This window comes from Lynx canadensis, chromosome C1, assembly GCF_007474595.2.
Source record: "Lynx canadensis isolate LIC74 chromosome C1, mLynCan4.pri.v2, whole genome shotgun sequence".
Taxonomy (NCBI): Eukaryota; Metazoa; Chordata; class Mammalia; order Carnivora; family Felidae; genus Lynx; species Lynx canadensis.
The window spans coordinates 24,729,743-24,751,934 of NC_044310.1; the positions used below are offsets into that span (position 1 = coordinate 24,729,743).

At 47.1% G+C, this 22,192-nt stretch overlaps 1 protein-coding gene across 10 annotated transcripts in view; it reads left to right on the forward strand.

Moving 5' to 3' along the window:
- AZIN2 (antizyme inhibitor 2) overlaps positions 1-22,192 on the forward strand; it is a 57,111-nt gene that overhangs the window by 22,656 nt on the left and 12,263 nt on the right. For 4 of the 10 annotated variants that reach the window (XM_030324403.1, XM_030324407.1, XM_030324415.1 and 1 more), the window contains 2 exons: positions 7,444-7,658; positions 10,297-10,801. The exons of 2 other annotated variants lie outside the window; for them this stretch is intronic. In XM_030324403.1, the coding sequence (XP_030180263.1) occupies positions 7,444-7,658; positions 10,297-10,435 (354 nt within the window). In that variant the 3' untranslated portion in view covers positions 10,436-10,801. Of the gene's footprint in view, positions 1-7,443; positions 7,659-10,296; positions 10,802-19,491; positions 19,680-22,192 lie in introns of those variants that run through there. 4 more of the 10 variants (XM_030324409.1, XM_030324406.1, XM_030324414.1 and 1 more) reach the window with 3 other exon arrangements.

Sequence of the window (22,192 nt, forward strand, 5' to 3'; positions counted from 1 at the left end):
GACAGAGCTAAAGAAATTATGCCAATGTAGCACAGACATGGAGACAGAAAATAAGAAAGGCACAGGAAGTGGCAGATAGAGTGAGAAGGCATAATGTCTGAACTATAATCATAGTTTCAGGAAGAGATTGCATGAGGACACAGAAACCACACCAGTAATTTGAACGGGGAAATTTTAATATAAAGAATTGTCAACATTTAAATATGGTTAATTACTAAAAGGGTCAAAAGCAGTTACTTCCACTGGTAAGAGAGAGTGAAGAAGGAAGCAACTCAGAGGAGGGCTCCCCCTTCCAAGGCTGAGGTTGAAACCTTTGAAGAAAGGCTGTGACTGTCACAGAGACATGCAGCCTGCCAGTGACAAAGAAGGTCAGAGGGTGCCCACCACAACTGACTCATAGGGGCAGCCTGCTGCTGAGTGGAGAGGAAACTTGCTGGAGGGTGTGGGCCAAGGTTGAACTGTGAAGGCCACTGAGGTAAGAACTACCAGACCCTCATATGCTGAGCCATAGGGGGCCACAAAGAAAAACAGCATACTGAAAGAGGAAAAGCCTTTTCTTCCCGATCTTGCCAGCAACCTCTGTTGACAAAGCCTAACTTAGAGCTACCTGGCAAATAAGGAAAGTCTATAGCGTTCAGCTCCAGTACCACAAAGCAAGGCAAAGAAGGGTGGATTGGGGGCTGAGAGATAAAAAGTTAATAACTGGTAGAGAGTCAATAGACTGGGAGAGAGTAAGACCTATCTTCAGATTTACGAAATCCAAACAAATCCCAAACATTAGTGGAACTGAATACTATGGACAAAGAGAAGATCTTAAAACTAGTGAGAGAACTGAGACAGATAGAAGACTACCTGTAGAATAATGACAGACTTACAGCTTATTTTTCTCCCATAACAATGGAAGGAGGAGATCCTGGAGTAGCAGCCTTAATGTATCAACCTAGAATTTTGTATCCAGCAAAACTGCTTTTCAAGAATGAGTATGGGATGTAGGCATTTTCAGACAAAGCAAATACTGAGAGACATACCTTCACAAACAGAAGTTCTAAAGGATATTCTTCAGGCATAAGGAAAATGATTCCAGATGGATGGTCTGAGTTGCAAGAAGGAATGGTGACCAAAGATAGCTAAATATTTGGGTATATCCAAAGGATCACTGACTGTCACCACCACCCCAACAATAACAGTTAATTTGTGGGGTTAAAAATAGGTTTCAGGTGTGATTAGGTTCAGCTGTGAGTAGATCCCAACTTACATGACTTGAATGAAATACTGAGGCTTATTTTGCTCATGTAGATGTCTAGACGCAGGCAATCCTGAACTGGTATAGTGGTTTTAGAGTCATATGGAACCATATTGCTTCTACTTGTACCTATTTCTAGGTGTTGTCCTCATCTTGGTAGATACAAAATGAAGTGCCAGCCCTTACAGGAAAGAAGAAGTAAAGCCCATGTGCTAGTTGTCTTTTAAAGAAACTTCCTAAAAGTAGCCACATAACACTTGTGTTTTTATCCCACAGCTATAGGGCTAAGATGTTAGTCCCATGGCCCTAACTACCTGCAAGGAAAGTTAGCAAATATGGTCTTTATTCTAGGTGGTCATGTTCCTAGCAAAAACTGAGGGTTGGAATTGCTGGGGTAGGCAATTAGCAGCCTCTGCCACAAATAAGATCAAATAGAACACTGGACAACATGAGAATGTAAGTAGGGAGGTAAAGTGACCAAGTTGGTGTTCTAGGGTTTTTAACTGAGAGGAAGATATTGATTAATTTTAGACTTTAGACTTTAAGTTAGGCATGCATGTTAAAAAAGTAAATGTTTAGAGTAACCATAAAATAATAAAAATAGGTAACATAATGGATAATGTATATAATAGAAATATATAATATCTAGATAACTATATCATGTAATTACCAACACTGATGATAATTAAAATGATTTAGTTTGGACACCAGCATAAAAAAAATTAGGCAAAAAACCATAGTTGAGAGCACAGGAAAGACCCATATATATCTAGAAACTTGATTTTTGATAGGGCTTGCAAAGAAGATCACTGGGGATTGTTTAATATATGATGCTGGGACACCTGATTGTCCACATGCAAAAAATGAAATTGAATCCCTATCTCACAGCACATGTGAATATAAATCCCAGATATCAATATAGGAGAATATCTGTCTGACCTTGAAACAAGGAAAAACAGTGAAAAATCTCTTAAAAACCAAAAAGGAAGAAACTGATGTTTGTCTACACTAAAATGAAGAGCTTCTGTTCATCTGTTAGCAAAAGGAAAGAGGCAATCACACTCTGTAAGAAAATATGGAAACACATATATAAACTGATAAGGGATTAGTAGACAGAATATATGGAGGATTCTTATGTAAGAATCTTAAGAAAATAAGGAAAGCAATACAAAATAGAAAGCAACAGAAATAAGGCAAAAAGGCTTTAACAGGCATTTCCCAGAAGAGGAAATCCAAATAGAAAATGAAAAAGTGCTCTACCTCCTTGGTAATCAAGGAAATACAAATGAGGAGACACCATTTTCTACTGACTAGATTAGAAAAAAACAAAGCATGACAATATCAAAAGTTGGTGAGGGTATAGAGTAGTTGGATCTCTTAGACACTGACAGGTAGGAGTTCGTATTTCTACTTTGGGAAACAAGTTGGCATTACTCAGGTAAAGTTAGACGTGTGTATAACGTATCTTCAAGCAAGTTCCCATATGTATTTGGGGAAAAATACAAGAATGTTCACAGGAGCAATTTTTATAATATAAAACATTGGAAACAACATTAATGTTTGTTGGCAGGGTAATAGATAAACAAATTACCGTGTATTCCATATAATGGATTCTATGCAGCATATTGTGAATTATGGCTATATATATATATATATATATATATATATATATATTAGTTGGATGAATCTTGGGAGTGTAAGTTTCAACAACAAAAAAAGCAAGTTGCAGAGATTATATACTCTATAATTTCATTTACATAAATTTCAGAAGCGTACAAAACTAAATACTATGCTTGTGGAAAACAAAGCAAGAGAATAATGAAAACAAAATTCAGGATAATGGTTACTTCCGGAGGGGTTAGGGAAGTGGCATGTCACTGGGTGGGCCACGCGGGAGTTTCAAAGATATTAGAAATTTTATATTTCTTTAGCTGGTGGTGGATACACAGATATTCATTTTATTATTTTTCTTTACATCTTACACATGGTATAAATATTCTTTTGGTAGGAATTAAATATTTAACAAAATTGAGTCTATCATTATTGCTTATTAGTATTCTTTGATAGGCTCACATTAATTCTTTTATCATGCCATGTCTAACATTCAGAAAAATATCTTGGGGGTTTTAATTAGTAGTAGTCTACTTAATCTATTAAATTGGGAAGAATTCTCTTTTTTGCTTTACTAAGTTTTTCCAGTTAAGAGAGTGTAGAGCTCTTTTATTTTATTTCTCTCATTAAGGTTTTATTATTTTCTTTGAATAAGTTATTGTGGCCCAAGTACATCCAAGAATTTAATAATGTAATGCTTTCATTACTATTGTGAATGGAAACATTTCCCTGTGTTTTTGAGCTGAGATAATGGCTTGCATGCCGAGACTCCTTCATTTCCTCTAATAAATTACCTCCTTCCCTTTGGATCTTCCAGGTAAGCAAACATGTTATCTGCAATGTGATATTTTATTTTTTTCATTTTCTATATACTATACCTTTTAAAATATTTTTTTCCTAATGGCTATTAGATGATATATAAGATAGGAATGGTGACAGAAAGCTTCAGACTTGGAGTCAGAAAACATGGGTCCTGACTTTACCATATACTGGCTAAGTAACTGACCTTAATCTCAGCCTGTTTCTCTGGTTTCTTCATCTGAAAAATGAAGGGCTGAACTTAATTACTAAGGTTGCTTCTGGTTCTGAAATGAGGCCATTCTAATGTATTTCCATTAAGTTAGAGTTGCCTCTTTATTTTAAATAGTTTCTCTGCATTGTGGGGTTTGATTTTGTTTTGTCTGTAGTTTTAATCAAGAATAGACGGTATAGGCCATTGAATGCCATACTGACATGTACTAGGAAAATTAGATTTCAATTGTAGATCTATATTTTCCATATTATGATGAAGTCAGTGTTCGCCTTGCTCATATTGTCCCTGCCTTTCATACAGAGGCAAATTGTCTATATTGTTCCATATTGAAGGAAATCACTGAAGGTGATTCTTTGACTAGGAGGGCAGATTTGGTTAGTTACGGTTTCATTTCAGATTTTCCTGTATGTTCATAAGTTAAATTGTGACCATATGTTTTTGTTCTGCTTTTTCCCCTTTTTGTGTGCTGCTCTTGTTCATTCCATTTTTTTCCTTTTAAAATATTTTTGTGTACTTTATTGTAGAATAGGGATTATTGATTCATTCTTTAAAAGTTGGGGAATTATGTGAGGACTCCATCAGGGCCACTAAACACTTTAAGTGTTTGATCTTATTTCTTCTGTGGATCCACTTACTTATTGGGCCTCTTTGAGGAAGGCAGCCCATTGGTGCAGCTAGGAGGCCCCTTGTCCAGGACCACTCGGAGTTCTGCTAACATCCTCCAGAATCTGCAGCAGGTCACTTCCACTCTCTGACTTTTCCTATCTGTAAAATGGGAATTGCAGCTGCCTCTCAGATGAGCTGTCAAGTAGTGGTGGGCATGCTCTGCCCTCTCACAGAGGGGGGCCTCGTAGCATATTGGGCAGCTGATATTTTTCCAGGTGCTTGTCCATTTCCACTCAGTTTCCAGACTCATAAAAAGAGCGAGGACTTAACAAGTGTGTTGCCACATGCTTTTGGAATATTTATTTTGCACATTTTTTTTGTTTCTTTTTTTTTTAATGGCTTAAAAATTTTTTTAAGTTATTTTGAGAGCAAGAGAGAGAGAGAGAGAGCACAAGTCAGGTGGGGTCAGAGAGGGAGAGAGAATTCCAAACAGGCTCTTGGACGACACTGATAGTGCAGAGCCTGACGTGGAGCTTGAACTCAAAAACCATGAGATCATGACCTGGGCTGAAGCCAAGAGTTGGATGCTCACCTGACTGAGCCACCCAGGTGCCCCTAAAAAAATGGCTTTAAATGGCAAAAGGATAGCTTTGCATTATTCCCTGCGAAGTTAATTTTTTTTTCCCACTGATTTTTTATTTATGCCACTAATAAGAGAACTCATTATAATGCAAGTGTGTCTTTTCTTTTTACTTTATTGTGAAAGAACCTTTGGAACCTCTTTTTTCAGGATCCTCATAGATCCATATATAGAATTTCCCCCCAAAAGCTTTAGAAATTAGCTTAATGTTTTTTAAGAAGTGGAGCTAAGGGAAATACTTCAGAGCAATTGAGATCAATTTTACTTATTAACAAAAAGCTCATAAACAAGAACATTAAGTTATATGAACAAGGATATATTTGTCTCCCTTTTTTAGAATATGAACTTCCCAGCCCCTAGATCAGAGCCTGGCACATAGTAGGTGCTCAATAAGTATTTGTTGAATGGATCAATTAATGAATATAGGATAGTTTGAATTTCTGACTTTTAATATGTGCATGTTTTTCTTTATTAATGAGACTAATGGCTTACTAACTTCTCATATACATGAATATTTTTTCTGCCTATGGAATCTATGGCTTTTCTTTCTCAATTTTATGCATTCCTGCTGCTGGCTAAGGAATTGAAGCACCTTTTCTTTTTCCTCATTGGTCTTCTCTACTACCTCCTTCTAGACTCTGGATGGCTTCTGTTCCTCCCTTCCTTCCTTTCTTTCTCTCCCTTCCTCTCTCCTTCCTTCCTTCTCTTTCTCACCACTCATATTTGCTATTCATTCATTCATTCATTTTATTTATTTTAATTTTTTTCTTTCTTAATGTTTATTTATTTTTGAGACAGAGAGAGACAGAGCATGAACGGGGAGGGTCAGAGAGAGGGAGACACAGAATCCAAAACAGGCACCAGGCTCTGAGCTGTCAGCACAGAGCCCGACACGGGGCTCGAACTCATGGACCGCGAGATCATGACCTGAGCTGAAGTCGGACGCCCAACCGACTGAGCCACCGAGGCACCCCTTCATTCATTCATTTAAAAGATATTATTCATAAAAGCACCTACTATATGCCAGATTGCTAGGCATGGAGGAGACGGTGGGGTGAACAAGGAGGTCATTCATGATCTCTGGGGTCACGGAACTTATAGTCTGACAGGGAAGACAGGCCTGAGCAGATACATTTCACAAATACCTAATTATAAATTGTGACAAAGGCCATGAAGGCAAAGTTTGTGGGTGGAGCATGGAGCTTTAGCAAAGACTTTCACGAAGCCATTGTAGCTGAGATCTGAAGGAAAATTAGGAGTTGGTGGCGTTCCTCAGGGAACATCATGGGGTGTGCTGGGGCTGGGGGAAGGGAAACAGGGTTTCCCTGGGAGCCCAGGGCAACTGGAGTGACTGGAACATGGCAGAGCAGGGATGGACAAGGGGACTAAAAGGCAGTCAGGGTTTGCTCACATCCATCTTTCGGTCATGACTTCTCCTCCTAGGACCTGCCTGGCAGGATCCCACACTGTGACAAATTGCACTGGTTGTCAGCAAATGGTCTGTGTTACAGAGTTCTTTCCTGGATTTTTCAGTCATTTAAGAAAAAAACATTTTATGTAATTGGTGGTTGTGTTTTTGGGCAAGCCACTCAATCTCTCAGAGCCTCAGTTTTCCTGAATGGGAGGAATTTCTGTCTACCCCATGGGGTCCTCTGTGACCTCTGCCAGGCCACCCTGTGATTATCTGTTGGAGGCCCATCTTCCTCCCCTGTCTGAGAGCCCAAGGGAGGGTGGGTTCTACTCACCTATGTACTTCTGGCTTCTCCGATGGGGCCTGGCATGGAAATGAGAGCAACTGGGAGGCCTTCATAGAAGAGGGAGCCCCAGGGCTGGGCCCAGAGGTCAAGGTGGATTTGAGGAAGGGGGAAGAGCTACAGAGGTTCGGAAAGCGGCAGATATGCCAGTGAAGATTAAAGCGAGGAGGTGGTAACAATAACAATAATGATAGTGCTACCTTACTGGGCCCTTGTCATGTGCCAGATACTGTTATGAATGCTCTACATATGCTCACTTATCCTTTCAGTAACCCTAGGAGATAGGTACTACAATTATTCCCATTTTACAAATGAGCAAACTGAGGCACAGAGGGATTAAGTACCTTGCCCAAGGTCACACAGCTAGTAAGTCTTGGAGGCTGGCTTTAAGACCAGGCATTGTGGCTTCAGAATGTATAAGGCAATGAGCGCAGAGAAGCTGGAGGGCCTTACGTGCCCATCCAGTCTTTATTGAACTGGTTATGGGAGCCATGGAAAGCTTTTGAGGGAGGAATGCTAAGGCTGCGCTCAATGTGACTATCCCTGTCTCCTGCAGAAATCATCCATGGAGCAGCCCCTGTACAGCAGCAGCCTGTGGGGCCCTGTGGTCGATGGCTGTGACTGCATAGCTGAGGGCCTGTGGCTGCCGCAACTACACGTAGGGGACTGGCTGGTCTTTGAGAACATGGGCGCCTACACTGTGGGCATGGGTTCCCTCCTTGAGGGGGCCCAGACATGCCGAGTCACGTATGCCATGTCCCGGGTGGCCTGGTAAGGGGGCCCTGAGAAGGGGGTTGGGGAGGAGAAGGGAACAGGTAGGGAAAGGGGATAAATCTGAGAATTGAGACTGGCTTGCATGTAATCCAGCTTGACAAGTAGCTCTTGGCTGCTGATGCTAAGTGAGGCCTGCACTTGGCAGCTTGCCATGGCCATGAATGAGATGGAGCCTCCCCTGAGGAGCTCAGCACCCTGTGAGAGACACAGACAGGTAGACAGGCACTCCTCATAATACCGGGGGGCGAGGCTGGGCTGTGGAACCTGAGAGCCCTCCCTGATGCCCAGACCGACTTCCCCAAAGGAGAGAAGATGGTAGATGAATGGGAGCTAGCCAGCAGGAGGCAGTAGGGGGCTCCAGGCAGAAGGAACAGGGAGTGAGCATGCTGCCTTCAAGAAACTGAGGCTGGCTGTGGCTGGAGAGGGAGCAGGGCTGGATCTGGGAAGGGCCTTGAAAGCCGAGTGAAGGGCTTTGAGCAGTGCAAAGCATGGACTGATTTGAAGCAGGGGAGTGACGTGGTCAGGTTTGGATTTTAGAAAGACCACGGTGGCTACTCGGGGGTGGGGGGGGGGGGAATAAGGGAGGACAAGGGCAGATGTGGACTGAGCAGACCAGTTGGGTGGCTGCTCTGTGGCCCGGGAAAGACTTGCCTGCTGGCCGGGCCTCACAGGAAATGCACACACTAGCCCTGCTTGCCTCACCGGGCCAGTGCTGGGATTCAGGGTGGCAAGGGGGCACAAGGCAGACAGAAGCCACGTTTGTTGAGCCTGTCAGGCCTTAGGTCAGGAATCATATGATTATTTCCTCTCACCTGCACACAACTCTGCGGGATCCGTGCTATCACAGAGAGTTTTGGTCAGTGGTGAAGAGCCCCCTTTCGGGGCTGGGAGATGCCTGGGGAGGCAGGAGCAGTTGGGGGGACTTCCATGTTGGGCCTCAGGAGTGAGTGCTGCCTGTGTCCTGGGGGACACACTAGATGCTTGAGGGACCCCCTCCCCCCAACAATGTAGCAACCCCCGCTTGATGGGGCGCAGCATCAAAGTCACATTTCATTCATCCAGTCAACAGTCCTTGGTTGTACCTCCTCCCCGCAAGGGCACAGGATGGACTGATGCAGCCATTGTGACCTCAGGGATATTGTGACAAGGCCTGAAACAAACTTAAAAAATCTACCACACAGGCCTCCTTATCCCATCCCAGCTCCACCTTAAGCAAACAGAGGAGGTTGTGGGGAGTCAGTTTCTTCATTACTAGAAACAAAAAATTTTGATGTATTAAAATGACCATGCCGAAAAATTCCCCATATCAAAGAAGTCCCGGCAAAACATCCTGCTTTCAAGCCTGGCTCTGTGCCGGGCCCTGGGGGGAAAAGAGCACCTCAGACAGCATGGTGACCTGCACACGTGGACACTGGCACAGAGGGCAGAAAGGTACTGGGGAGTGAGAGACGGCAGACTGGGGAGGGGTGGTCAGGGCTGATGGGTACGGAGGAGGCAGCCAGGCTCGGGAAAGCTGAAAGGGAGCAGTCTGGGCCGAGAGATGTGGGGGCTTGAGTCCAGTCCATTCACAGAGCTGCAAGTAGTTGTGCCTGACTGGAGTGTCCTGTGCGGAAGACTGGATGGAGGAGGGCCTTGCAGGTCCAGGTAGGACTTGATCTTGAAGGCAGTAGAGAGCCACTGATACTTTTTAAGAAACTGGACCAATCCGTTTCGAGCGATGAGGAGACAGAGGGTGCTTGGCCTGGGGAGCCTTCCGCCAGAAGGGAATAGCCTGATCACCAACTGCACACGTCAGCAAAGAGGGAGGCCCTCCTGCAGGTGGGAGACTGGGCTGAGCAGCGTCTGAGAGCAAACAGAAGCTGCTGATGACTCAAGGACAGGAATTTGCCTCCTGGAAAGACGAACCTGGGCCTGAATCGTGTGGTGGCAGGAGCAGAGCAGGGAGGCCGTGTAGCCCCGGCTAGAGATGGTGGCAGCACTGGGAATGGGGAGAGATGGGTGCCTGTGAGGGAATTCTGGAGCTGGGTTTGGCAGGGATGGACTGGGTGTGAGAACAAGATTCCCAACTTGTGGCTGAGCAGCTGGTCAGATGGTAGAGCCATTTATCAACCTGGGTAGGTAGGTTCGTAGGGATTTTGAGAGGGGGCAGGAGATGATTTTATTCTTTAAAGTCCTAAGCCTGGGCTATAAAGATTGTGGGACTTAGATGGAAACAGTTGGGTTGAATCCTAGTTTTACCACCTTCTAAGGATGTGACCTTGTGCAGGTCACTTCTCTCTGGGTCTCAACTTCCTTACCGGTAAAATGGGGATAATAATGCTGCGCTTATATGATTTGGGGGAGGATACAATTAGACACTGTAAGTAAAGTGCCTGGCACAACGTCTGGCATATAGCGTGAGTGCTCAATAAATGTGGGTTCCTCTCCCCTTACTGTGGAGGTGGACCATAGGGGAGAATAGAGCGGTGTGGGGACAGTTCAGCAGACCTGCCCACTCCTGCCCTAGGCTGGGCTCTGGGGCCCATGTGGGAACCCTATACCGAGGGGGCTGGGTCTTCTGGTACAGGGGCCTTCAGGAGCCCCTGGCCTGTGGGCCCCATGCTGGCTGCCTCCAGTGCCCCTCTTTTGCCTGCAGGGAAGCCCTTCGAGGGCAGCTGCTGCCTGCAGAACAGGACGAGGACACCGAGGGCATGTGCAAGCCTCTGTCCTGTGGCTGGGAGATCACAGACACCTTGTGCGTGGGCCCTGTCTTCACGCCGGCGAGCATCATGTGAGCGGACCCCGTTCCCCCCCCTGGACCCCTGGAGAACTCTAGCGGGGCCGCAGAGATGCCTCTGGGAGACTTGGGGAAGGCAGCGAGCAGGGGCACCCTTTGGCCAGGACTCTGGTGCTTACTCTGCTGCCTCCCATGCCCCACCTGTAGTGTTTCTGCCCTGTAAATAGGACCAGTCTTACACTCGCTGTAGTTCAAGTATGCAACATAAATCCTGTCCCTTCCAGTTGTGTCTGACTCCTCTGCAGCGCAAGGGGCCTGGTCAGCCAGGTGTGGGGGTGTTCTTGGGGGTCTCCCTTGGTCTCCTTCCTACTTTGTAAATATGAAGCAAATAAATATTTAGGTTTTTTTTTTTTTTAATACTTCAGTGGAATCTAGCAGTTCAATTCACAAAGCAGCCTGGGCTAGGCCAGGGCCTAGCCCACCCTACACTGATGACCCCATGCCCTCTGCTTCAGTCCTGACCTGGCTGCAGTCTCTCCCACTGGCACCCAGCTTCTCTGACTCATCTCCTTCCTCTGCATAGGCCGCAATGCCTGGTGTCATGAGGAAGAGTGAGCTGTTAGGGTTGAGGTAGGGGTCAGAGCTGCCTGCCACCCTTCAGCCCTAGAGCTGCGTCTCCTGACTGGTGAGGGGCCTCGAGGTGAACCCAATACCCAGCCTAAGGCCTGGCCCAACACAGGGGCAACCGAATATCTGACACGGCTCTGGAAATACATACCAAAGATAAAGAGCAAAGAGATGGGTGTCTGAGAGGTCTTGAGGAGACCTGCACCCTTACTCTCCTTGCAGGTCTGCAAGGCAGTAGGAGTAATACAAATACATGGAGGTTGGTGTCACTTACTCAGGCAGTAACTGCCGTAACAGGGTGGCCCCGGGGCACTGCCACATCCAGTGCCAGGGGCCCTGAGAGTGATGTCTTCTCGACTGGAAGTCTATCATCAGGATAAAGCCTCCTTCACACTGCTAGGGTCCCAGGCTATGCACCTAGGGTATGTGAGTTGCTTAGCAAAGGAGTTCAGATTTAGAGTTCCCCTCGCTGCTACAGGGGATTCAAAAGATTTTTCTTCTGCAATTAAAAACCATTAAAATGTAATTCACGTGCCTTAAAATCCACCCTTTCAAAGCACGGAATTCAGTGGTTTTTAGTATAATTCATGGAGTTTGTACAACCATCACTACTGTCCGATCCCAGAACATGTATATTACCTCAAAAAGGAACCCTGTGCTCATCAGCATTCACTCCTCTTTTTCCCCTTCCCCAGCCCCTGGCAGTCACTCATCTACTTTCCATCCCCATGGATTTGTCTGTTCCAGACATATTAATAATGTTTTTATACCTTCACTTGAGCTTCTCTCTGGGTAAGCCTGGTATGTGGGTTGTTGTTGTTTTTTTCCTCCCCCACACCACCAAGCAATTCTGACACCAGCTGGGTATCCCACAGTTCAATTCAATTCTGACACTATCTGCTTAGAGATCACTTCAGATCCCATAGGTTAAGGGCTCAGTCCTAGAAGACTTCCTCACTGCCCCCCCCCCCCACCCCACTTCAGATACCAATCACCAAGTCCAGGCTGTGCCTTGTGTTTGGACCAACAGGCTGTAGATTGGAGGTCCCAATGACTCTCTTCCTTGGGTTCAATTAATTTTCTAGGATGGGTCACAGGACTCAGGGAAACACTTTACTTCCTATATTCCTGGTTTATTGTGAAAGGATGTAACTCAGGAATGGCCAGAGGAAGAGCTGCACAGGGCAAGGTGTGGAGAAAGTGTGCACCTCCCTCCCAGTACCTCCATGTCACACCAGCCTGGAGGCTCTCCAAACCCTGTCCTTTGGGTTTTTATGGAGGCTTCATTACCTACACGGGACTGATGAAATCATTGGCCACCGGTGACTGAACTCAATCTCCAGCCTCCTCCCCTCCCCAGAGTTTGAGGGTAGGATAACAAAAGACACCTTTGTCACTCTCATCACTTAGGAAATTCCAAAGATTTTTAGGATCTCTGTGCCAGGAATGGGGGTGAAAACAAAATATACATTTATTACTGTAAGTCATAATATCATATCTCGTCACCCTGTCTCAGCATCTCAGCCAGTCCTGGGTCCTGCATGTGGCTCTGAGGTCATCTAATGAGGCAGTGTGTTCTGAGTGAACTGGGTGCTTGTCAAAAGCAGAGATATCTTTTCCAGGCTTGGCCTACTTTTTGATACTTTGACACTAAATACACTGACAGGACACCAAGAGATTCAGAGACCAATCAGAAAGGGTCACTCTACTGCCCCTTAGTTATTCACCCACGACCAGGTTTTACATATTACCATGCTGGGCTCAGCCTTCGTCTATGAGGCCATTTCCGAGACTTCTGTTTTGATGCCCAAGCAGACCTGGACCCACTCCTGCTTTTTTGGAGGAAAGGGAAGGAGAGGGCAAACATAGGTGCTTTTGCTGGAAGCGGGTGTCTGCTTCCAAAGGCAGCAGATGCCCTGCTAAGACCGCTGGCTGCAGTGAGATCTAGGCCTAACTCATTACCTTGTCTGAGGCAGGTTCACTGGGGAGATGCGTCTGTGGCTTTTAAAGTGACAGCAGCTGGCAGGGAGTTTGAACAGATTTCTCACTGGAGCCTTTCAAAAGGTTTCATGTTCCATTTGCTGCAAGAAATGTGTGAAACTTACTTTTCTGAGAAAGCTATACAGAGAAGTTGATGTGACTTACTTGGTAATAAACAGTCATTTCTTTTCAGTTGTTTTTGTCATTTCCATCTTTTTTTGTGTGTGAAAAGTATTAAACACGTGGAGAATGTTGAGGGTCTTTCAGGCCTGTACAGGGGAATTTGACCGGGGTCTCCTGGAGCCTGGGCTGCACAGGCATTTGCCTCCTTTGAGTGCCTCCCTAAGCAAGCCACTGGCAGTGAAACTGCGTGCCATGCTGGCTGCCCCAGAGGTCACTTTCCTGGTGGCCTCTCCCAACCCCATCCTGCCCTGGGACCTCACCTAAGGGACACCCTCCTCTCAACACCTCCCCATAATCCATCTGTGCCTCCTCCCGTGGGCTTACTAGCTCACTTACTTACTCCGGGAGCTTAACAGACCTGCTACTGCCACTCCTGGAACAAGCTGTCACCTCTCACCCAGGGACTGGCCCCCTCCTTCCCCTCCACTGTCCACTCTACTCAGCACTGGATCCAGTCACCCCTGATTCCCATTTCATCAAGAATAACATTTAAAGTCCTTGTCCAACTTCTTCTCTGGCTCCCTTTCCTCCCTTATTCACCACTCCCCAGACATACTGGCCCCTCTATTCCTCAAACACTCCACACACGGCACCCATGCTGGGCCTGCATTTACTGCCCCCTCTCTCTGAAATGACCTTTCCGGGTTATCTGTGGGGCTCACTCCATTCAGGTTCTACTCAAATGTTTTCCCCAGGCAAGGGCTTCTCTGATGACTCTTTAGAAAAGGCACTTTCCAGGCTCTCTCTTCTCCCTTAACTGGTTTTATTCTTCACAGTACCTATCAGCACTCAACACACTCCCTTACATGTTGGTCTGTGCGTCATCTGTCAGCTCCTCTGGAATGTGAGCTTGGCAAGAACTTTTATTTTTTTCACTGCTAGGTCCTCATTACTTAGAACAAACTAGGTGCTCAAAAAGTGTATGTCAAATGGACAAGTGAATAAACATAGCAACTTGACCTGTCTGAATATGTTTCCTCATTTGTAAAATGCGGCTGCCAAATTGCCCTCAAAGGGTTACTGCCCTCAAGGATTAAGTAAGAAAATGGTATAAAGCACCCAGCTCAGGGCCTGGCACATCATTAGGTGCTCAGTAAATGATGTTGAAAGGAAATTCCTTGAGTATTTACTGTGGCCATGACCTGCAGTAGACGCTGGGGATGCAGAGGAGTCCTCACGGAACTCACAGGGCAGCGTGGTCATAGAGAAGCCTGAATGAGAGTAAGGAGTCTGATCTTAATTCTGTAGGCTGTAGGGAGCCCCACATGATTCTGGAACAGAATGACAGGACCTCGGAAAAGATAATTGAAAGTATATTCAAAAAGATCAGAGGAAAGAGACCTGGTGGGCTGGTGGTAGCATGCACTTCCTTCCCCGACAGCCTGGTTAAGGGCCCAGCCAGGGAGCCTTACAGAGGTCCAAGGGACACAGTTGTCACCTCTGTCTACCCTTGTCCTAGAGGGAAACTGTGGCTCTCTGGGTGTCATCCCTCCCCTTGGAAACAGACCTGCCCAGGCCAGCTCATTCCAGCTATAAAGGGACCACAGGGAAGGCAACAGGATGGGAGTTCCCACTCAACACTCTGCTCCATTTTAAATTCTCTTCCTGGCACCTCTGGAACGAGCAGCTAAAGCTGTATAAATTCAACCAGCAAAATGATTCAATGCAGCTTCCTAGCAGTCAGAGGTATCTTTCTGAAATCTGAATCTGGTCTTGTCAGTCCTCTTTTGAAATCCCTCAGTCAATCCCCACTGTGATGCCAATAAAAGCAAAATTGGCTGAGATCTCTGCCCACCTCACCAATCTCATCTGCCACTCTGCTTTCACCATGCTCCGGCCTACTGGCCTCTTTTTAGTTCCTCACAATTACAGGGTTCTTTCCTGCCTCCAGGCCTTTGCCCTTGCTGTTCCTTCTGCTTCTCCTGGGCTGACTCATTCTCATTTTAAAGGGTCACCTTAAATGTCACCACCTTGGAAAGGCCTTTTTGAATACCCTCTACAAAATGGCCCCCTGTCCATGTTAGGTGAGGTCACATTTTATAAGAATTAGATCCTAAAGGCATTATTTTAGGTAAACTAAACAAAACCAAAACAAAAAACAAAACAACACCACATCAGGATTGTCCCTGAATATCCTTAGGAAGCCATCCTATTGGAGATAATACACCATTTCCTTTATTTCTGTTCCTCTGACATGCCAGGCACCATTTTTTTACAGCCCCAAATAGCTCCATGATCTCTTTCTCCCCCTCCTTCAGGTCTTCACTCAAATGTCACGTTCTCAGTGAAGCCTTGCTCACCACCACTCTTTAAAAACTAACATTCCCACCCCAGCATTTTGTTATCTCTTGGTACCCTTCCCCTTCCCCCACCCCGCCCCATAGCTCACCTTCTGACATACTATACCGTCTATTTGGAATTAGGCTCTTAAAGGCACAGATTTCTTTTGTTCACTGCCCTGTCCCCAGTGCCTAGAACTGTGCCCTATACATAGCTGTTCCATAAATAACTGCTGAAAGAAGGAATCTTTCAGATATCAGCGTAGGCACCTCTCCCTTTTCTCCTCCTCTGTGCCTTGGTTAGGTATTGCTTTGTAAGCATTCATAGTATCCTCTATCTAATCATACTAAAGAGCGGTTGATCACAAGGTAATTTTTGTCTACTTTTTCTTCTTGCCAATCTGTTAACCCCACAAAGATAAGGAGTTTCTCCTAATTGCCAGCGTCACTTGGAGCCTGGATTTGTGCCTGTAGGCTAGGTGTTTAGCGTCTTTTGAATAAACTAGTCATGGAGGGCGGAGCGGGTGGGCATCTAGCCCCTTCGGCTCAGCTCCAGAAGAGCAGCCAGGACCCTGCAGAGGGAGGGTCCTTGGGAAGGAAGGCACACACGGTGCCACAAGAGCTCTTTCTGCTCCTCCACTTAGCTAGGTGGCCTTGGCCTAGGACTGCCAGATAAATCTGAATTCAGACAAACGACGGACGCTTTTTTAGTAAACGATTATCCCGTGCAGTATTTGGGATACTCTTACAGAAAAGCGTCACTTGTTTATCTGAAATTCAGCTCTAACTGGGCGTCTTGAATTGTATTTGCTAAAACTGGTAACCTTACCCTGTCTCTCTCTGGGTTTCGTTTTCCCCATCTGTGAAAGGGGGTACTTCTGGGAGACCAGCCTCGGGCGGCCCCCCAGGCGGAGGAATGCTCCCATAGGGGCTGTCTCTCCGCTGAGCCGTGTGGGAGCGCGCTGGTCTCAGGAGAGTTTCTCGCTGAGTGAATACGTGCGAGGCCCTGCCTGCAGGAGCTCGGTTTTCTCACTTAGCACCAGTCGAGGGCGGAAACGATTCCGCCAAGGCTTCACGGAACACCGAACGCACGGCTCCTAACCTCGGCGGCCGCGGATTTCCGGTGGCGTGATGTCACTTCCGTGCCAGAGAGCCTCCTAGGCTTCGAGCCCCGTGCTATCGCGCCCTCTGCCGGCCCGGAGGAGAAGCCGACTTCACCAAAGGGAAGAGAGAGCGGAGTCCATTGGTTGAAAGACGGACGCTGCTACCAGCCTCCACCAATGAAAAACCAAACCTTTGCCGTGGGCGGGGCTCCCACAGGAAAGGGGTCAGGCCGGGACGAAAGCGGCGTGGGAAGGCGGCGACCTGGTCTCGGCCGGGCTAGAAAGGCTCAAAGTAACACCGGAAGTGGGCATGTTACCCACCAGCTACTTCCGCCTCGCTTTACAAAGTGGGAGGGTCTTCGAGTAAAAGGACCCGGGATGTGTAGGGTGCCGGGAGGCTTGTCTTCAAATTTCCTCTATGCCTGTCCGTTTCGTACCCGAGAGAGACACGTGATGAGTTCACGCAGAAAAACAGGGGCTTTGAACGAAATCTTGAGCTGGAGGCCAAAGTGATTTTACATTTTGAAAGAATAGAGTGCTTACTATGTGCCATGCCCCGCCCTCGCCCCTCGCTTGCTTTATTTCATTTCATCCGCGCAAGCCTGTGAAGTTTCTTTGACAGGTTCTGACCCCTCGCTGCCTGTGTTGTAACCCTGGTTCTGTCTGTTATTGCCTGTTTCCTGGGGCAGGTTCACATTTTGTGCCACAGTTTCTGCGTCTGTGAAATGGCATAATTGTCCTTACCTCATACCGTTGTTCTAAGGAATAAATTAATGAGCATTTAAAGCGCTTAGAACTGCACCTGACTTGCTAACCATAGCAACCATTTAAGTTATTTCCATTTACAAGCTAGGAGACCAAGGCTTAGATAGGAAGTAGCTTGGCTAGCACAGATAGTAACTAGTGAAGTCAGGTTGGGGCCTCAGCAGCAGAGGTTCGCAGACGTTATTGTGACTCAGCTCTATTTCTGGGTCTTATATGCCACAGTTCAAATTCCTAGGAAGAGAGAATCTGAATAGATAGTTTAAATCAGGTATGTCTATTCCTGGGTCAATCCATTAAGGACTCTTTGTGAGCTGCTTGCTGTACATTTCCTCCCTCTACCCTCCAGCCTTTATATTCCTAAAGGGCAGTCTGAGTTCTGTAACCTCTAGGAGTCAGCAAACTTTTTCTGTTAAGGGCTAGATAGTAAGTATCTTATGCGTTACAAGCCATACTATCTCTGTTACAACTGTTCCACTCTGCTGTGTACAGCAAAAGCAATCAGAGACAATACATAAGTGAACGGATATATGACTATGTTTCAATAAAACTTTATTTGTAAAACCAGGTAGTGGGTCATATTTTGCCAACTCCTACACTGTACTTTCCGTTTTTGCCTCCTATACTATCCTCTTCCACCTTTCTTCCAGCAAGCTGCTAGTCATTCTTCAGTTCTTGGTTCAGATGCCACTTCTTGGAAATTTCCTTAACTCTCCTTCCCTGTCTGGTTAATGGCCTCTTCTCTATGCTTCCACAAACTCCTGTACCCCATCCAAGCCTTCTCATTGTCATTGTTCTGTTCCAAGCACTAGATTACTAGTCTGGATCTCATTTATCATTAAGAACCCAGCACCCAGAACACCTGCGTATCATTGGATGGGTGGAAGGAGCTGTGAATCTGTGGCTGGCGACAGTCAGAGCAAATGTTTGAGATCTTAGGTCAATGGTGAGAATGCTGGGCTTTTGTATTAGGTGTGTGAGACCCACTCCCTCTTTTTGTTGCTCCTCTGAATCCCAGAGCTCAGGCAGTGGGTAAGATAGAGGAGAGGCTCCAGGTTGGACAGGGGTTCAGGGCGCTGGCAATTTCCATGCCATCCAGGCTTTGCCTGTCAGGGGCTTAGGCCATGTTCCCCAGAAGAACCATGTAATAAGCAGAAACCCCATGACCTCAGGAAAGCAAAGGTGATGTGGGTGTTTTAAGATATGACAAGTGGAAAATTCCAAGTACACTAAGCCTTGGATAATCTGATAAGCCAGTGCCCAGTTGGGATGAAACCAGGTATGCTCTCATCCGGTCCCTGGAGAAGGACTTCCTGCCCTTGGTGAGGTTCCCTGTGGAGACCCCACCAGGCCAGGGAAGGGGGGTTCCCAGAGACATAGTGGGCAGCATGTGGCCAAGGGCAGCCTTGGTCTCATAGTCACCCAGAGCCACAGTTACAGGGGCTGCAGAATGGGCTTCCTGACCTGAGGGTTTGTGAGTAATGTCCAACAGAACCTGGACAAGGGCACAGGAGACTATGAGGCCATACAACATGGTTTCTTCTCATGAGAGGATTTCTTCTCTTAAGGGTCACATATATCACACCTTTGGGCAATGCAGATTTGATAGGGCTTTTCCCGAGTGTTATGCACAAGGAGACTGAGAATAAAACCGAAATGGAAACTCCTCAGTCTTTTGGCCCTTCAGTGGCTTACCTGGGCCCCTGACGGGGACGGTGGGCTGGGGTGGGTGGTCCAAGACCACTGGGAGCATGTCTTTCATAACATGCAGCTGAAGATCAGCGGAGTGGATGAGGAGAACAGGGCTGGGACAATGATCACTGCAGCCTGCAAGCCACCCACGTGTGGCCAAAGGGAATGAGAAGTCAGGGCAGGGGTATCAGACTGCTCCCAGGGGCAGGCAGTGCCCCTGCCCTCGGTAGCTGTGCTCACAGAATATTGGGGTCCCAGGTCTGGAGGAGGCAATAACAGACTTGGAGGCAAAGATTGAGTGGCCTTGGGCAAGGAGCCAATAGTTCCTTTCCCCCAGTGGTTTACACTTAGAAGTATATGGTACTTGGTACACGGTTGTGGACTATTAGGGGAGAGAAGCGATGTTAATAACACCACGTGCTTTATATGCCTTGTCTTATCCAATCTGACAAGCTGCCTGTGATATTCCTCCCCCCCACCCCCACCAGGTGGGGAAGCTGAGATGCAGAGGTTGGCTTGTCTGAGTTAGTAAGGGGCAGAGGCAGGATTTGAACCCAGGTCTGCATGCTGCCAGGTCTTCATGCTGTTGACGTGTTTCCCAACAAGAATGGGCCAGCCCGGGGGCGCCTGGGTGGCGCAGTCGGTTAAGCGTCCGACTTCAGCCAGGTCACGATCTCGCGGTCCGTGAGTTCGAGCCCCGCGTCGGGCTCTGGGCTGATGGCTCAGAGCCTGGAGCCTGTTTCCGATTCTGTGTCTCCCTCTCTCTCTGCCCCTCCCCCATTCATGCTCTGTCTCTCTCTGTCCCAAAAATAAATAAACGTTGAAAAAAAAAAAAAAGAATGGGCCAGCCCAGTAAGACAACACCTGGCACGCGACAGTCCCTCAACAAATTCTAGCTCTCACTATGTATTAATATTAGATTGACCCATTTGGCCCTCAGAGTAAGGATAGATAGTATCATTCCCATTTCTCAGACAGGAAAACTGAGGCTAAGGAGGTGAAATGTCTTGCCTCAGATCACCCAGCTGGAAAGTGGCAAGGCCAGGATTCAAACCCCGGGCTGACTCCTCTTTTCTCGAGTCCGCTAAGGTGCTTAGGCAGCAGAGGAATCCAGTCCTACTGCCTTAGTTTATTCAGCTGAAGAATGGGAAGGTGTCCTTGGATCTTTAAAAGGCCATCCTATGAAAAGGAGGCCATTCTTGTCTGGGGGACACAGAAGACGGAGCTAGGACCAGTGGGGACACAAGAGGACCCACATAAGGAAAGTCCTCCTGATTATTATTGTCCAGGAGTGGGATGGGCTGTGGCAGAACTAATGAGCTCCCTGCCCACAAACATACCCAGGGATGCCACGGTTTGCGAGACTGCAAGAATCACACTCTAAGGGTTCTGCCGGTGCCAGGAACAGCATGGGGGCTCTGGGTCCTGTTCCGTGGAACTGCCAGCTTGCTGTACCTGTCCTCACTGGGGCTCTTGTAGTAAAGGAGTGGGGCTGAGCAATACAGCTCTGAAACAGCCCCCAGTGCTCCCAGGAGAATTCTCACTCCTGTCTTTCTATCCCGTGCTTCAACCTTACCAGCCTTTCAGCCTTCTTTTTGGACTCCCTGCCTCCAGCTTTGCCCTACCACATGCAAATATGACCTCACTTCTCCCCTGCTTCAAACCTTGCTGGGGCTCCTGGGTGGCTCAGTCAGTTAAGCGTGACTTCGGCTCAGGTCATGATCTCACGGTTCATGGGTTCGAACCCCATCAGGATCTGTGCTGACAGCTCGAGAGCCTGGATCCTGCTTTGGATTCTGTGTCTTCCCCTCTCTCTGCTCCTCCCCCACTCATGCTTGCGTGCGCGCTCTCTCTCGCTCGCTCGCTCTCTCTCTCTCAAAAATAAACATTAAAAAAATAAAGCAAAACCTTGTCCTGGCTCCACAGTGTCCTCAGATGTCTCACAGAGTGGCATGGCCCAGCCCTGCTTTCCTTTCCAGCGGCATCGCTCTGCCTCCGTGCGTCACATTCAACCCTCAGCTACATAGCCTCATTTCCGGCTACCTTGCACATGCTGTTTCCTCTTCCTGGTACACTTTGCCCATCCTGCAGTTCTTATCCTGCAGACCTCTGCTTCTCCAGCAGCCTCTTCTCTAGTCTTGCCTCTGCCCATGTGCTGTGACTCTTTGATAGAGACCTGGGATGCACCTGTCATTGCTTATCTCAGTGACAGCACCTAGTAGGCACCCTCTAGGGGTCTGTTGGGTGAATGACTGAAAGAGAGAGGGAGAGAGTGGAGAGCACAGTGGGGCTGTTTTGGAAGAAAGTAGAGAAGGAGGGGAGTCCTCTGGCCGGACCATCCCCACCCCACACGTAATGCCACCTTTTCTTTCTTCAGAACTTGCCCAAAGCAATACTTCTTTGGACTGAACTCAGGGAGGGTGGACCCAGTGTGGCCTGACCAAATATGACCTTCCTCACCTGGCCACTCCACCCCCATTCAGTTCTGGGCATTTTGACTCCAGCTCAAGGGCTTTTTCTGATTCATCAACTTCCCTTCTTGGAAATTAGCCAGTGCTGGGCAGTAGGTGGGGGTAAGCTGGACTTACCAAGCTCTGCCATGAACTTGCTGTGTCACCTTGAGGAATTCACCTTCCTTCTCTGACCTCAGTTTCCCCAACTGTAGCAAGGAAACAGATCCCTACACATATCGCAGGATGGTATGGGGATGGGAAGCTGACAAGGAGCATGGGTTTGGGAGTCACCCAGCCCTGGGTTCAAATCTGAACTCTACTGCTTAATTGGAAAATCATCTTAACTCTCTGGACTTAGTGTTCTTATCTGTAAAATGGGGATAAAAGTAGTACCTCCTCTCAGGCTTGTCATAAGGATTAACTGAGATGACAGCTAATGATAATTACTATACTAATAATGCTTCAAACAAGGCTTGGTGCACAATTAGATTCAATAAATCCTAAGGTGTGCAGGGACTTGGAGAGAAAAGAGAGCATTTGGAAACATGGCTTCGAATTGGGTTATAGAATTCCAGAGTTGGGAAAATGCCTTAGGAACCACATGGTATGTTGGTGAGGTCACTGAGATCCACCCCCACCCTCACCACCCTCCCCCCGCCTGGAGGAGAGAAGGGTCTTGCCCAAGATCGTGCTCAAGTCCACAGTATTTGGCTGGAAAATTCCTGGGGCAGAGGGT